This window comes from Lobosporangium transversale (assembly GCF_002105155.1).
Source record: "Lobosporangium transversale strain NRRL 3116 chromosome Unknown BCR41scaffold_1, whole genome shotgun sequence".
NCBI classification, from domain to species: domain Eukaryota; kingdom Fungi; phylum Mortierellomycota; class Mortierellomycetes; order Mortierellales; family Mortierellaceae; genus Lobosporangium; species Lobosporangium transversale.
The window spans coordinates 1,192,570-1,206,221 of record NW_019028979.1 but is presented as its reverse complement, the minus strand read 5'-3'; the positions used below and the strand labels follow the sequence as shown (position 1 = coordinate 1,206,221).

At 38.4% G+C, this 13,652-nt stretch overlaps 7 protein-coding genes across 7 annotated transcripts; 4 read left to right on the top strand and 3 right to left on the bottom strand.

Annotated features, from left to right (window-relative positions):
• Nucleotides 1-1,711: 1,711 nt before the first annotated feature.
• Nucleotides 1,712-2,585, top strand: BCR41DRAFT_418046 (hypothetical protein; the record flags this gene model as incomplete). Its single annotated transcript, XM_022029574.1, has 2 exons — nucleotides 1,712-1,860; nucleotides 1,955-2,585. 2 exons carry the CDS (start codon nucleotides 1,712-1,714, stop codon nucleotides 2,583-2,585), a joined length of 780 nt encoding a protein of 259 aa, XP_021886628.1.
• Nucleotides 2,586-2,869: 284 nt separating this feature from the next.
• Nucleotides 2,870-3,973, bottom strand: BCR41DRAFT_418045 (hypothetical protein; the record flags this gene model as incomplete). The annotated part of the gene is made up of 4 exons (XM_022029573.1): nucleotides 2,870-3,142; nucleotides 3,266-3,346; nucleotides 3,443-3,533; nucleotides 3,589-3,973. The coding sequence occupies 4 exons, from the start codon at nucleotides 3,971-3,973 to the stop codon at nucleotides 2,902-2,904; spliced, it is 798 nt and encodes a 265-aa protein (XP_021886627.1). The 3' UTR covers nucleotides 2,870-2,901.
• A 920-nt stretch (nucleotides 3,974-4,893) lies between these two features.
• On the top strand, nucleotides 4,894-6,260 carry BCR41DRAFT_418044 (Golgin subfamily A member 7/ERF4 family-domain-containing protein). Its single transcript, XM_022029572.1, has 3 exons — nucleotides 4,894-5,634; nucleotides 5,745-5,996; nucleotides 6,145-6,260. Exons 1-3 carry the CDS (start codon nucleotides 5,005-5,007, stop codon nucleotides 6,163-6,165), a joined length of 903 nt encoding a protein of 300 aa, XP_021886626.1. The 5' UTR covers nucleotides 4,894-5,004; the 3' UTR covers nucleotides 6,166-6,260.
• A 26-nt stretch (nucleotides 6,261-6,286) lies between these two features.
• On the bottom strand, nucleotides 6,287-8,176 carry BCR41DRAFT_382849 (tubulin binding cofactor C-domain-containing protein). The gene is made up of 4 exons (XM_022027388.1): nucleotides 7,937-8,176; nucleotides 7,623-7,777; nucleotides 6,957-7,493; nucleotides 6,287-6,867 (listed from the first exon to the last, which is right to left on the bottom strand). The coding sequence occupies exons 1-4, from the start codon at nucleotides 7,986-7,988 to the stop codon at nucleotides 6,427-6,429; spliced, it is 1,185 nt and encodes a 394-aa protein (XP_021886625.1). The 5' UTR covers nucleotides 7,989-8,176; the 3' UTR covers nucleotides 6,287-6,426.
• A 233-nt stretch (nucleotides 8,177-8,409) lies between these two features.
• On the top strand, nucleotides 8,410-8,861 carry BCR41DRAFT_344337 (peptidyl-prolyl isomerase). Its single transcript, XM_022022485.1, has one exon. It carries the CDS (start codon nucleotides 8,468-8,470, stop codon nucleotides 8,792-8,794), a length of 327 nt encoding a protein of 108 aa, XP_021886624.1. The 5' UTR covers nucleotides 8,410-8,467; the 3' UTR covers nucleotides 8,795-8,861.
• A 558-nt stretch (nucleotides 8,862-9,419) lies between these two features.
• Nucleotides 9,420-11,560, top strand: BCR41DRAFT_344336 (retrieval of early ER protein Rer1). Its single transcript, XM_022022484.1, has 3 exons — nucleotides 9,420-9,854; nucleotides 10,517-10,818; nucleotides 11,319-11,560. The coding sequence occupies exons 1-3, from the start codon at nucleotides 9,792-9,794 to the stop codon at nucleotides 11,533-11,535; spliced, it is 582 nt and encodes a 193-aa protein (XP_021886623.1). The 5' UTR covers nucleotides 9,420-9,791; the 3' UTR covers nucleotides 11,536-11,560.
• A 216-nt stretch (nucleotides 11,561-11,776) lies between these two features.
• Nucleotides 11,777-13,596, bottom strand: BCR41DRAFT_344334 (WD40-repeat-containing domain protein). Its single transcript, XM_022022483.1, has 5 exons — nucleotides 13,305-13,596; nucleotides 13,020-13,155; nucleotides 12,624-12,887; nucleotides 12,312-12,449; nucleotides 11,777-12,178 (listed from the first exon to the last, which is right to left on the bottom strand). The coding sequence occupies exons 1-5, from the start codon at nucleotides 13,429-13,431 to the stop codon at nucleotides 11,878-11,880; spliced, it is 966 nt and encodes a 321-aa protein (XP_021886622.1). The 5' UTR covers nucleotides 13,432-13,596; the 3' UTR covers nucleotides 11,777-11,877.
• Between the last annotated feature and the right edge of the window lie 56 nt (nucleotides 13,597-13,652).

Here is a 13,652-nt window from a genome sequence, read left to right as displayed (position 1 = left end):
CATCAAGAAGCAAATAGTCTCAAGCTATTATGTATGGGTCGCGTAATGAACAGGCAGCTTCATTTCTATTGTCTTAGAATAGGCACAGTTGCCTTTTTCTTCCCACGGGGTGACCTGCACGTGCATCGTCAATTTTTTTTGCAAAGACCACACAGCTGGACGAAAAATGAATATTTTTTTTTGTTTTCGCATTTCCTACAGATTGGGTCACGTGCATAAAGGAAGGCAGCGCCCAAATTTATTCGTATTGGAGGTTGTGTCCTGGCCATCAAGCACTGAAAGACCGTAAAAATAGCCTTGGTCTTCTAATTGGAATACACTAGTCGTTCCATTCACTCTTTGTCTGTTTCACCTGAGGGACATGCAATGTGAGAAGGAAATGTACATTAATGTTGTGTAAAAAAGCAAAAAAAAAAAGCCCTCAGTGCCTAGGATTGCTAGACGAAAAAGCATACCAACTATGGCAGTACAGAAGTGCACTAGCACGGCTTGTACACATCAATGTTTCTTCGGTATTCCTTTTGTCGAACAGATGAACATGCGTTTACGTGGCAAAACAACGATTCGGGTCCTTCTCCTTCCTGGGTCCAGAGTCAGGCATAACATTGGCGCCATACTTTTTTTTTTTGCATATATGTTTATCGATGAAGAATGAGAATGAACAGTTTTTTCTTTTACATTTATTCTTTTTCTTTGGTATTAATAGTAATTGAATCAAGAGGACAAGTATGAATAATAGGGAAGGCGCGCGTTTAACTAGAGTAATACGTGACAAGAAGTCTCTGTGTACGTGGAAAATCAGCCAATCGGAGATTTTTTTGCATTCTCTTGACCAAATATATATAATTTAGTGTCCATTTTTATTTATTTTTTTTTTTTTTTTGGAGCTCCATGCATGACTGTCGCCATCGTCTTTGTTTCTTTCCAATTTTCTATCAAGACTAACTCAGTCAGCCATAAACAAGCAACGCATGACTAATTGTCAATATGTTGAGCTCAACATTAAATATATTCAGAACCTTTGTTTGGTCATGAAGAAACGAGAGAGTCTTGAAGAGAGGCATGATGTATAACTCATTACTGTCAACCTGACTGGAATGAGACAAGACCGCGTCGTATTTTTTTTTTATTCTTTTTGGGTGTGCCGTGAGTAAGTTTCAGAGGACAAGAGGGCGAAGACTGAGTAGGAGAAAGGAATTCAGAATGTGAGTTTGCGGGGATAGACGGAGGGCCATAAAAGATTTTGTTATCAGATTCGATAGTTTGACAAGATGGACTGAATTGGATTGAATACAAACACAAACTCAAAATCAAAAAAAAAAAAAAAAAAAAAAAAAAGACGCCATTTGTCAGTTAGCCCAGGCTCTCTTACTCTTGCTCACGTCCGCCACCACAACAATTACCATGGCTTCTTTTCAGAAGTACATACCTTTTGGCTGCTTCTGAAATAATATATAAAGACCTCCTCACTCCAGCTTTTTTTTATTTTTTTTTTATTTTTTATTTTTTTTCTTACTTTACTCATAACACACATCCCCCCCCCATCCTTTGCCTTAATATCTTCTCCCACCTCCACCTCAACATATACACCACCACCGTAGGTGCTAGCTCTTGTCATTCCTGACGAATGAGGTTGCATTTCACAGCTCATGCAAACTCAAAAACTTACACTTTTTTTTTTTATATCATTCTAGTAGCAACTACATACAAGATGGCTCTTCTCGCTGTTGATCTCAAAGAGGGTACCAAGACTGTCCATGCTGAAGCTGAGCGCTCCAAGTTCATCAAGTACTTTTTCAAGGGTGAGCTTTCTCCTGCTATCTATGGTCGCTTCCTCATCTCTCTGTACCATGTCTACACGTGAGTAAAAAAGAAACAATTCTATTTTATCATCATGGTAAAAACGCGAAAAACACCTTTTATTGATTAAAGTTATTTCATAATTATGTTCCAGTGCTCTTGAGAAGGCCCTTAATGATAATAAGGATAATGCCAATATCCAACTCATCTACTTCCCCAAGGAGCTTTCTCGCAAGGCAGCTCTAGAGGAGGATCTCGAATTCTTCAATGGTCCTGAGTGGCGTGACATGCTTACTCCCATCTCCCCTGCTCAGCAGGCTTACATTGATGCCATCAACCGCTGTAGCACCACCAAGCCTGAGCTCTTGATCGCTCATGCTTATGTTCGTTATCTTGGTGATTTGTCTGGTGGACAGATCTTGGCCAAGAAGCTCCAAAAGTACAACGACCTGCCCGAGGGTAAGGGTGTTGCCTTCTATAACTTTGATGAGATTGAGGACAAGAACGAGTTCAAGGAACAGTACCGTATCCGTCTCAACCAGGTCGAAGTCGATGAAGAGACCCATAAGCAAATTGTACAGGAGTCCTGCCAGGCCTTTATTAGAAACATTGACATCTTCCAAGAGTTTGACCATGAGCTCGTTGGTCTCGAATTGACCAAAAAAGAGAAGGAGGCTCTTAAGGTCCAGGAGGCGGCCACAACCCAAGGGTTCCTCTCTACCCTTGCACCCGCTACTCTCATCAACAACATTGCTGTTGCTGTTGGTTTGAAGTCTAGCGCCTAAAGTAGGACTCACAAAAAGCTTTTGCAACAATTTCCTATTCCCTCCAACAGATTTGTAATATATTTCCATAATTTTCTCTTTTAAATATCCCTAATAACAATAATAATAAAAAAAAAAAAAAAAAAAAAACATGCGATTGTAACTGAGAGGAATGTAAAATCAAAAGTTTTGCGGCACCAAGTAACATTTGGCGGGCTGTCCGCTGAAAAGTTGGAAGCCTGTGTGTCATGTAAAGAAATTTCATTCATTCAGGAGAGTAAAAGAGAACCTGTCTTTTATTTTAATTTAGGATCAATGTTTAGCTAATAGTTTTTTATTAGCGGTGTTTGTGCATGCGAAGCTGCCGCCATGTCTCCCAGTCAGACAAAGCTCGGTCTGAGATGGCATCTGTATCACGAATGTACAGTTGCTGAGACCATGGATGATCCACAATCCAGTCAAAGAAACCACAAGGGCGTAATACATTATTGATGAAGGAAAAGTACATCAGCGCAAATATAATTCCACAGATTGCTCCTACGACGACCTGCTGCCAGGTATGATAATAAAGATGGGCACTTGGTATTCAATGTTATAGACATTAACATAATAAAAAAATGAGTATTATGGGCCTAACAATAACTCAAAAAAAAGGCAATAAGATGTTGGAATGCAACTGTTACGAAAAAGCAGAACCTTACCGAGAGTAGATAACCAAAAGAGCCCAGATGATTATGAAGCCAGCAGTAATGTGTGGAAAAATAGCGTCCGGTGCCGTCCCTCTTTATGAAAATGGATTAAGACAAGAAAGATCAACAAAAGTTTATTTTATTTGCATTTGCTTTGACATGGCATGATTTTTTGTTAGGTTTTTTTACCTTTGGTACATTAGGATGGTAATGCTAGATGCAAAGTAACCCATAAATTGTGCATGGCTTGAAGGCATTCCGTATCCAGCTCCAAGGTATTCTTTGAAGGCAAAAATAAAAAGTAAGTTTTTTTTTTTTTTTTTTTTTTTTTTTACCTGTGGGTCGACCTTGCTTAATCTTCTTTAGAAATCGATTGACACTTTCATTCAAGACTTGTCCTAGAAACACGATGAGGGGCACTAGATCTCGCATCGCAAGGATAATGGCCAGATTCCCACATAGAATTCCCCAAGGAGAGAGGGATATAAAGGCGAAAAATTTAGAAAACCTTTTGGACGGAGAGAATTGAATATGAGTAAAAGATAACGAGGTCAGAGTATGGTATGCGAGGATAGTCTTGGTCTCGGAGACCTGTGACTGTAGTTCCGGCTGTAGTGGTTGTGAGCTCAAGCGAATTCGCTGTTGATTTTTGTTGCATCCATTAGTTTGGACCGAACTATTGAGTTTGGGTCGATAAATAGTTGATGTTAGAGCAGACATGGAGAAGAGTAAAATGAAGAGACATCGTTACTTCTGGAAGATTGGGATAATAAAAAAGAAAAAGAAGTATCGATCAGGAGATGCAGTTCGACAGGAAGAAGATGTATACTGAAACGGTTACGCTTGTACGTAATGGACGCAAAGTGATTCCCAGAATAAGAAAAGCTCGGTCACATTGGACAAACCAATTAGGAATAAAGAAAGAAAAAACCAAAGCGGCTACTTCGACTTTGAGCTGTTATTATTACCTGTCTAGCAAACCAGTGGCCATTTAGATCCTGTTCGCGTCGTGATCGACATAGTCATGTGCCAAATAGGAAGTTTACAACTGAGCTACTGTAAAAATTTACTAAACTGGCTCTGCAGTAAAAGTGAAATGGTTGATTATCACAGAATGGCTGCAAAAGTCCCGACGACATCATTCGCAATGTTCTCTTCCTTCAAAAAAATTTTTTTTTTGTTTCTGGGTCCCAGTTCTACTTGTATCTCACCTTGCTTTCACGTTTCCTTGGCTTCTGAACTAAGGCTGGCAATTGGTCACAAATGCCGTCTATCTTTTCATCATTGCTATTAAATCTGCGATCTTGTTACCGCGGTACATGAACAATATTTCATTTGGACCTTGCCCAATTAGCTCGAGCACAAATGGTTTTTAACAGGCCTGTTTATCACACACTATAAAGTTTTATGGACAAAGTGGACCAAAAGCTTTTTTTTTTTTTTTTTTTTATTTTTTTTTTATTTTGTCTCCTTCATACTTTTTCTTTTTCTTTTTTTTTTTTTTTACGTATAAGACTTGCTGTAAAACTTGTTGACAACTTCATTCATACAATCAACCTCCCAACTTTAGGCAATGGCAAACTCCACGCCTTGATGACTTTGTTCATTCATTACAAAAAATAATAATAATAAAAAAAAAAAATAAAGCTCCATCATCGCAGCATATACGCATAAAACATCTAACAACATTACCACTCAACACATTGTCTCACACATCAAGTTGAATAAAATACAAAATAAAAGAAATCATTATGAACACAGCATTACCTTCACAATGGCAACCACCTTCAGAGCCGCAGCCATCAAAAGACTCTTCTTTCTCAACATCCATCCCTCTATCGATGCTTCACATTAATAATAATGAAAACAATAGAAATACTAATAGTAACAGAAGTAGTACAGAATCTCCAATAACCGCGAGTTCCTATCAAGGCCGTACAATAATTATATCTGCAGCTACAGCAGAAGCAGAAGGAGAAGTAGAAGCAGGGTCAAGGTCAAGGTCAAGGTCAGGGACAGGGACAGGGACAGGGTCAGGGACAGGATCAACAACAACGGGGATAATGAATCAGTCCATAAAAACTAAAGAATTGCCGTCTTTACCAAAAAATATTACTACACAGCAACCAAAGTATCAACCTCGGTTACCATCTCCTCTTTCACCAGGAGGAGCCCAGAATCACTCAACAGAGACGGAGGCAAATAATAGTCATCAACAACAACAACAGCAACAGCAACACCAGAGTGCTGATTACCAGCGTCTGTCAGAACCACCTACAGGGATCCCCCGATGTATTGTCCGGGTAGACCGAGACCATAATCTGGCAGACCAGGCCACGCGATTTGACAATGAGCAGTTCCCTGAAGAATTTGTTGGACGGGTAAAAAAAAAAAAGGGTCTCCCCGCTTATTTTTTATACTTGTCTGTTATCACGAAAAAGTAACCTAATCATACATCTAATTTTGTAAAAAAAATTTGGGAACAAAAAAGATCTCAATTCAACAGTTTAAGAAGACTGTAGAAGGAATCAATGAATGCATGCGGGATGCAGAACAATCGATGCTTAACTGTCTAGATACATTACTGGACTGCCTGACAGCATATACTGCCAAACATTGCTTTGGAACACATTACCAACGTGCCATCCGGAGAATGGAGGAATTTATTGAACAGGAAAATAGACAAATCTACCATCCTGCGAGAATGCATCTTCGAGACCCACAAAAAGTGGGGATGATCTACGTAAGTCTTTTTTTATTTTTTTTATTTTTTTTTTTTTGAATGTTTGTGTCTATTACGGAAAAATAGAACAGCTCTTTTTTTTTTTTTTTTTTTTTTTTTACGTTGGCTCACACATGCATTTTTTTTTTATAACGATGATCGTTGATAGCTTGAGTTCGAGATCTTTTAGTGAAAACCACTTGCACATCATCCAGAAAAAAGTTCTATTATGGCTAGCCAAACCTCCCCTCTCTCTCAACCATCTTTTGTATACCTTAATTGCACAACTTTTTTTTTTTTTTTTTTTTTTTATATTCTGTTTCTAATAACAAGGACGCTTGTTCTCCCGAATAAATAAAGGCACATCACCACTCTCTTCAGCTTGTCTTCTTTTCAAGCTTCCTCTCCATTGCATAAAGTTGCTTATGATGGTCAAGTAATGCTGTCGTTGTCACACCGCAACCACAGGAAAACGTTTGAGCCTAAGTCCTTGTTGTTGTTGTCGCAGTTGTTGCTGCAACTGATGTTCTGCCAACTCATCCTTGATAAGAACCAAAGGAGCAACTCCTTCTTTGATCTCACTCGAGTCAACCACACGCCAGTTGGGTGACTTTTGCTGTCGCAACCAATTAAAGTCTTTGACACGATCAAAATAATTGACTTGAGGATTCAATTTGGCTAACTCAAACAAACGATTGAGTCTTGGATCACCAGATTCAGGTGAAAAGGTCGTTGCAGCAGTAGCGCCAATATCGTGGACCGGTGCGACACTAGTAGGGAAGAGATCATGATATGGGTAAGGAGCGAAGCGCATATTGGTGCAATCCTCAATAATAGGCTCGCTGGTAACATGGAGATAGATATCCATGTCAGTTGAAGTATGCATGCGTGACTATGTAAAAAAAAAAAAAAAAATTAACATTTCAGCGATTGATATCCAGTCTGGTAAAGCATATTATGGATAGAGGTAAATCAACATACCTGATGACATGCTCCAATGAGAACACATCCTTCACAATCGTGCAGAAGGATACTTCCAGAGACTGGCGGAATGACCAGGGTACATCGCTTCAAATTACGGATATGGATAGCTCCCAAAGGTGTGTTATCATGCAACAAGTTGATGGTGCAATCAGTCAAGTTCGTCAAGGCGACATCCTTTGGCTTTTGCTCCTCCGTTGTTTCTGCAGCACTGCTATCAGCATTCAAAGCTTTGTTTTCTGTAGTAACAGGAAGTCCTCCCAGATAAACTTCTTCCATTGAATTGGATTGTTGCTGCTGTTGTTGTTGTAATAGGGTGCCGATGTAAAGATGCTCATTGGTACGATTCTCAAATTTCATAAACATTGACTCGTCCACATGAGAAGTTTGTGACTTGGAGGAGTCCTTGGCTGAGACAGACTCGGATACGGCTAAGGTTGAAGGAGATATAGCCTTCCGTGACTTGAACGTGAATTTTGGCTTGGGGATCAATTGAACGCGCAGTTGGCTTAGTGTCGTGGAAAGAGAACTGACAGCCTGATTATTTTTATTTTTATTTTTTATTTTCAAACGAAGGGTAAAATGTGTTAAAAAAAAAAAAAAAAAAAAAAAAAGGGAAAATAACTGCAATAACAATAATAAACAAATTGAATACGGGTATTTTACCTCCAGGCAAACACGGGCATCAAAGGGTGAGATTACTCCAATGTTTGCAGTGATTGATTTCTCTAACGCGTGAATGCGTTGGACAAGGCTATCGATCTTTTGCTGTCTTTCACCCACAGGAACCTTGTCCAAGTTGGCAAGCTCGTTCTCGATGCCTTTCAAAAACAAAGAATAAAAAAAAAAGTTTTATTTTAAAAATTGTTAAACAACAATGATATAATACACATCCATCACATTTGTTCACTAATTCTGGAATAAATAAATAATAATAAAAACCCCCCAAGGTTGACAAGGCTTTCACTATATGCTCTTACTTTGTTTTTCAGGGTCGAATGTTGCTCTGAAATCCTTTGACACGTCTGCCATTTTATTTTAACTGAGATTAGGGTTGATAGATCGTCAAGGTTAGTCTTTATTTTTGAGAGAGAGAGAAAGAGAGGAAAAGAGAAAGAATGAAAGATAGTAGAGAGACGAGAGAAGATGTGGAAGGAAGAGAGAAGGGTGAGAGAAAAATTGTACAAGTAAAAGTTGATTAGATGAGAAAAAAAAAAAAAAGAGCCTTCCCCTGATAAATAGCCAGTGCGCGGCTGTTTTCTACGGACCAGACATTCGCCCCACAAAGTCGCGACCTATCGCGCGACAGGTGTACAAACAAGCCACACCATGTCTAGTGTGTACTGTACATGTACATGTACATGTACACTAGATTGTAAGCATTCTTTTCTTCGCGTCACTGATTTGTGCAATGATAAGGGACCCTTGACCTTTTTTTTTTTTTTTTTTTTTTTTTTTTTTTCCTCATCATTTTATTTTTTTTCTCTTCATTCTCAAGTATCATCATCAACATGGGCGTTACCAAGACCACCCTTTCACCCGGCGATGGCAAGACCTTCCCCACCCGTGGTCAGACAGTCGTCATGCATTACACTGGTACCCTTACAAACGGAACCAAGTTTGACTCTTCTCACGACCGCAATAAGCCCTTCGAGACCCCCATCGGTGTAGGTCGCGTTATCCGTGGTTGGGAAGAAGGTGTTCCTCAGATGTCTCTGGGCGAGAAGGCCATCTTGAACATCACTTATGACTATGCATATGGAGAAAATGGAATCCCAGATGTTATTCCTCCCAAGTCTGACTTGATCTTTGAGGTTGAGCTTATTCAAATCAAATAGGTCAAAGGATCTTTATGTGATCCACATTCCTTCCTGTGACAAAATAGTAGTAGGGAAAAAAAAAAAAAAAGAAAAAAAAAGAAAAAAAAAGGAAAGCAAAGCTTGTCCTTTCCTCTCCTCTCTTCTCCGCTCTACTTTTTATTTGTATAAAAAAAGGTGCAATAAAAAAAAAAAAATGATGACGTATCTTCTTCTTCGTGAGAAGATTCCTTTTCATATAAACATCAATACTCATGTATATAAATGTATATAAACGAATGGGGATGCAAGGTAACAAGTTGATGAAGATACAGTATCTATTATTAAAAAGAAGGGAATATGGCGTGTTGTTGTCTTTCCTTCAACGTGGCACTTTCTTCTGGGGGAAGGATCCAAGGATCTAATATTGCATGAGCTCTTTTTCTTCTCCCCCACGGAGTTTGGCTATTGCTTTTGGTTCGATCGTCGGACTGCTCCGACAACAAAAAATGGGGGATCTTTAATACATATCAAACCACCAGCGTATCGCATGTTTTTTTTTTTTTTTTTTTTAATATTCTTTTTCTCCTAATCATCTCCATTGTCATTCTAATCAGATCAGCCCTTTCAACTCCATCATTTACCTTTTTTTTTTTTTTTTTTTTTTTTTTTTTTTCTTTTGTAATATTTTGGTTTGTTGATGTAAAGATGCAACAAATACATGACTTTCTTTTTTTATTTGACATTGACAAGCTATTAATATATACTTTCATATTTCTTGTTCTTCCCATGAACAACTTTTCTTTTTTTTATTAATCGGCCCTTTCTTTAGAACAACATCTTTCGGCTCTTCCTTACTACTATTAACTACGACTACGACTATTTCAAGTCAGGCAGATTTCCACTTAATTTCTCTTCCCCCTCCAATACATATACTCTCTCTCTCTCTCTCTCTCTCTTTCTCTTTCTCTTTCTCTTTACTCTGTAGACTACAGGACAAGGGATCTATTAATCTAATACTCCTTTCAAGAAAAGAAAAATGAATACTGATCCACCAGAGGAAGCCAATACTTTTTGGGCCCAAAAGTCGGCCATCGAGCAGGTAAGCCAAATTCATCTTTTTTTTTTTTTTTTTTTTTTCTCTCCTACTTTCCTTTCTTGTCATTAGCATACAAAATATAAAGGGGAGAGCACAGAATAAGAAAAAAAAAAAAAAAAAAAAAAAAAAAAAAAAACTATTATGAGATGATGTGTTCTTTTTGTTGTGTTTCTTCTCATCAGATTCATCATCAACCAGGACATGAGGAGCATATCGGAATGAAATTTACATCAGGACATCTGGCCTAACAAATGATGACTCTCATCAGGACATCAAGGCGAGGAAGGAGACAAAAAACGGATCTGCTTTAAAGATGACAAAGGGGCTGTGGACATTCTTTTTATTTTTATTTGTCTTGGCGCACTCTGGCAGGCACCAGCCAGGGTCCATTGATTATTACATGGCATTTATCAGGAAAAGAGTATCAAGTCGATAATGAAAAAAAAAAAAAAAAAAAAAAAAAAAAAAAAAAAAAAAAAAACAAATATCCTTTTCTCTTCGTTCTTTTCATGATCCCCCAAAAGTGGACAAAATACTTTTTCATTGTCAACAAATCGTAGTGAGCAGCAAAGAAGAGCTTTTTTTCTTTTTTTCTTTCTTCATTTTTACTTATCTGATGTTATAAATCTTCGGCTTTCGAATGAAATTCCTCTTACTATTATTAGCGTTACCAAATCATCCTCGACAAGGTGACCCCTCACACTCCAGAACGTTGGGCTTTTACGGGCGTGGTTCTTTTGATCTACTTTATTCGTGTCATTTATGCACAAGGCTGGTACATCGTCACCTATGCCCTAGGCATCTATCTGCTCAACTTATTTTTGGCCTTCTTGCAACCAAAGTTCGACCCTTCTCTTGAGATGGACATGGCTGCTGATGAAGTAGAGGAAGGTGGCCCCATGTTACCCACAAGATCCGACGAAGAATTCAGACCTTTTGTTCGAAGATTGCCGGAGTTCAAGTTCTGGTAACGTTTATTTATTACTATTTTTAATAATATTTATCCTTTATCCTTTTTTTTTTTTTTTTTTTTTTTTTTTTGATAAAAATCCGAGGACGATTGGGCGAAATGAAGGTTACAAAAAAAAAAAAAAAAAAAAAAAAAATACAACTTGCAATTGTTGTGAGATCTGGGGACATTAATAAGAACATGTTTTCCCTATCTGAAGAAGAGATGCTGCACGAGTGTCAACAACAGGAAAGAGGGGAACACAAGATGACCTTGTTTGGGCTCCCAAATCGACAGATTATGCAAAAGCAAAAAAAAAAAAAAAAAAATCAAACGTGGCAATGTAAGATCAAGGAGGAGTGTGCGTGGGGATTATTGGAGATTGCCTTCAAGTAGGCAGGATATTACACAAAGTTTAATTAGAGTGAAAGAATCCGCAAGAAGAAGGGTGGATGATCAAGCTTTTATTTGACTTGCTTGATACTAACAAACAAGAAATCGTCTTTTTCTTTCAATAGGCACTCTGCCACAAGAGCAATCATTGTTGCATTTGTCTGCACGCTTTTCCGTGTATTTGACATCCCTGTTTTCTGGCCTATTCTTTTGATCTACTTTTGTATTCTATTCACCTTGACGATGAAGCGTCAAATCAGGCATATGATCAAGTACCGCTATATCCCCTTCAATATCGGCAAGCGCTCCTACGGCAACAGCAAGAACGGCTTTGGAAAATAATCAGCAGTGGTAAAAGTGAGGCAATAAAATAAGAAAAAAAAAAAAAAAAAAATAGAGCAACATCTGGACTGAACACACTGAAAGATAAATAAAAGACAAAGGTACAGGATTGACCTTTCATTAAGCTTTCTCAACAGGACAGGTCCTACTTTACAGATTCTCGTTATCGCCTGAACATTACTTACAATAAACATGTACTGTCATAATCCATACAAGAACTAGCGTTCTTACCCCTGTTATTGTTCTTGCAAATTTCTTTTTATTATTGTTTCATATTTTTTCCCCCAGCTTTGCGTCGAGCGAGCGATACTATTTTCTAACTTGTGAAAAAAGGTATTTTGTCTATGCATCCTCATTACCATCTCCTTGCCAGAGACCATAACGCTTTCCAGGTGTTGTCTGCCATAGGCGGATTGTTCCATCTTCGGATCCTGTTGCATATAATTCACCATCGGGGCTATAGCTAACGGTGTGAACAGGACCATGGTGTCCCTTATAGACTTCGAGCTCACGACCTGATTCAAAATCATAAATACGCACCCAGAGATCTGAGGATCCTCCAGCAACGAACCGAGTGTGATTGGGATGCAAAGATACAGCCGAGACATCATATTCGGTCTTAATGTGTTTTCTTAATGTGTAGCTGATGTTGACATCGTTGGCAATAAATAATAATAGAATATTAAAAAGTCAGCGAGCCAAGATACTTTCAACACAGGGTGACAATAATGACATATCGGAGCCTGCAAAGAAGATAGGGAAAATGAGATCATTACGTTTGAGCATCCCAGAAGTAAACTGATTTTCCAGTGGTAGAGGTAATGTATTGTCCATCTGCCGATAATTCCATGGAGGCGATAGGTCCATCCATCTTACAAGAGTGAACCTGGTTAAAAGAGCGAGGATCCCATACTCTAACGAAGCAATAGCAGAAAAATCACAATTAAAATGTCAAACAAATATATTCCCAATCTAGGAATCCAGGAACAATAAGAAAGAGGAAAATAAAATAATAATAATAATAATAATAATAATAATAATAATAATAAAAAAAATAAAAAAACAAAGGCATGCTTGTATGTCCTTACTTGATTTCCATATCATCTCCAGAGCTTAAAATCATGTTCCGTGCACCATCCCAAACGACGTTCCTGATCATTTGAGAATGGCCCTCTGATACAAGGAATGGCTGGCCGGTCAGATCTTCTTTGTTGAGATCAAAAATCCTCAGCTTTTTTTCCATGCCACCGGTTACAATACGAGTGCCATCACCAGAGAAATCACATCCGCGAACAATATGTTGATGAGGGAATGAGTACAAGGTTTCACCGGTATATGTGTCCCAGACCTTACTATCATCCATAATACATTAGAAAAGAAAAGAAAAGAAAAGAAAAGAAAAAGAAAAAGAAGCATCTTGTTAATATTCCGGGGGCCAAAAGGAGAAAAGGGAAAGCTTATTCCATCCTTTTCCCTTCACGTACGCTGTAAAGTCGGCAGAAGCGGTAACGGCCTTTGTGACATCAGTACTCATACGTGCGCTCCAAACAGCACCCTTGTGTCCGATAAACGTTCCGATCCAATCTCCTGTTTGTCCATCTCTGAGCATAGGATTGCCATCTGTTGATGCACCAAATCCACAATGTCAAGAAAAAAAAAAAAAAAAAAAAAAAAAAAAAGCTCAATGTTTAATTGTTCTTTTGTGCAGTCGACCTCATGTGCATAAAAGGGATTGTGAAACCAAATCTAAAAAAGACAAGAGACTTTACCTTTGCATGCACTGATCATATAGTAGGTACCATCGGACATGACCCTAGAGAATTGCAAGTCGACAACAGGACGCGTATGACCTGAACAAGTCAGAGGAATAGAGCGTGGTGTAGATGCCATGGACATAATACTCTGTAATACACTTTCTATATATTAGTGAGGAAGATGAAGTTCAAAGAATAGTAAAATAAAGAGAAAAGAAGGTAGATGAGGGAGAAAGAGAGAAATGCTAAAAAGCTTCTTTGGTGATGGCGCGTAGCGATGAAAGATAAAAGACCGCTACACAAAAAAGGGGAAACTCTCCAAGGAGAAGGGGCGGGACAGATCTCAGTAACAAATGTCCATTT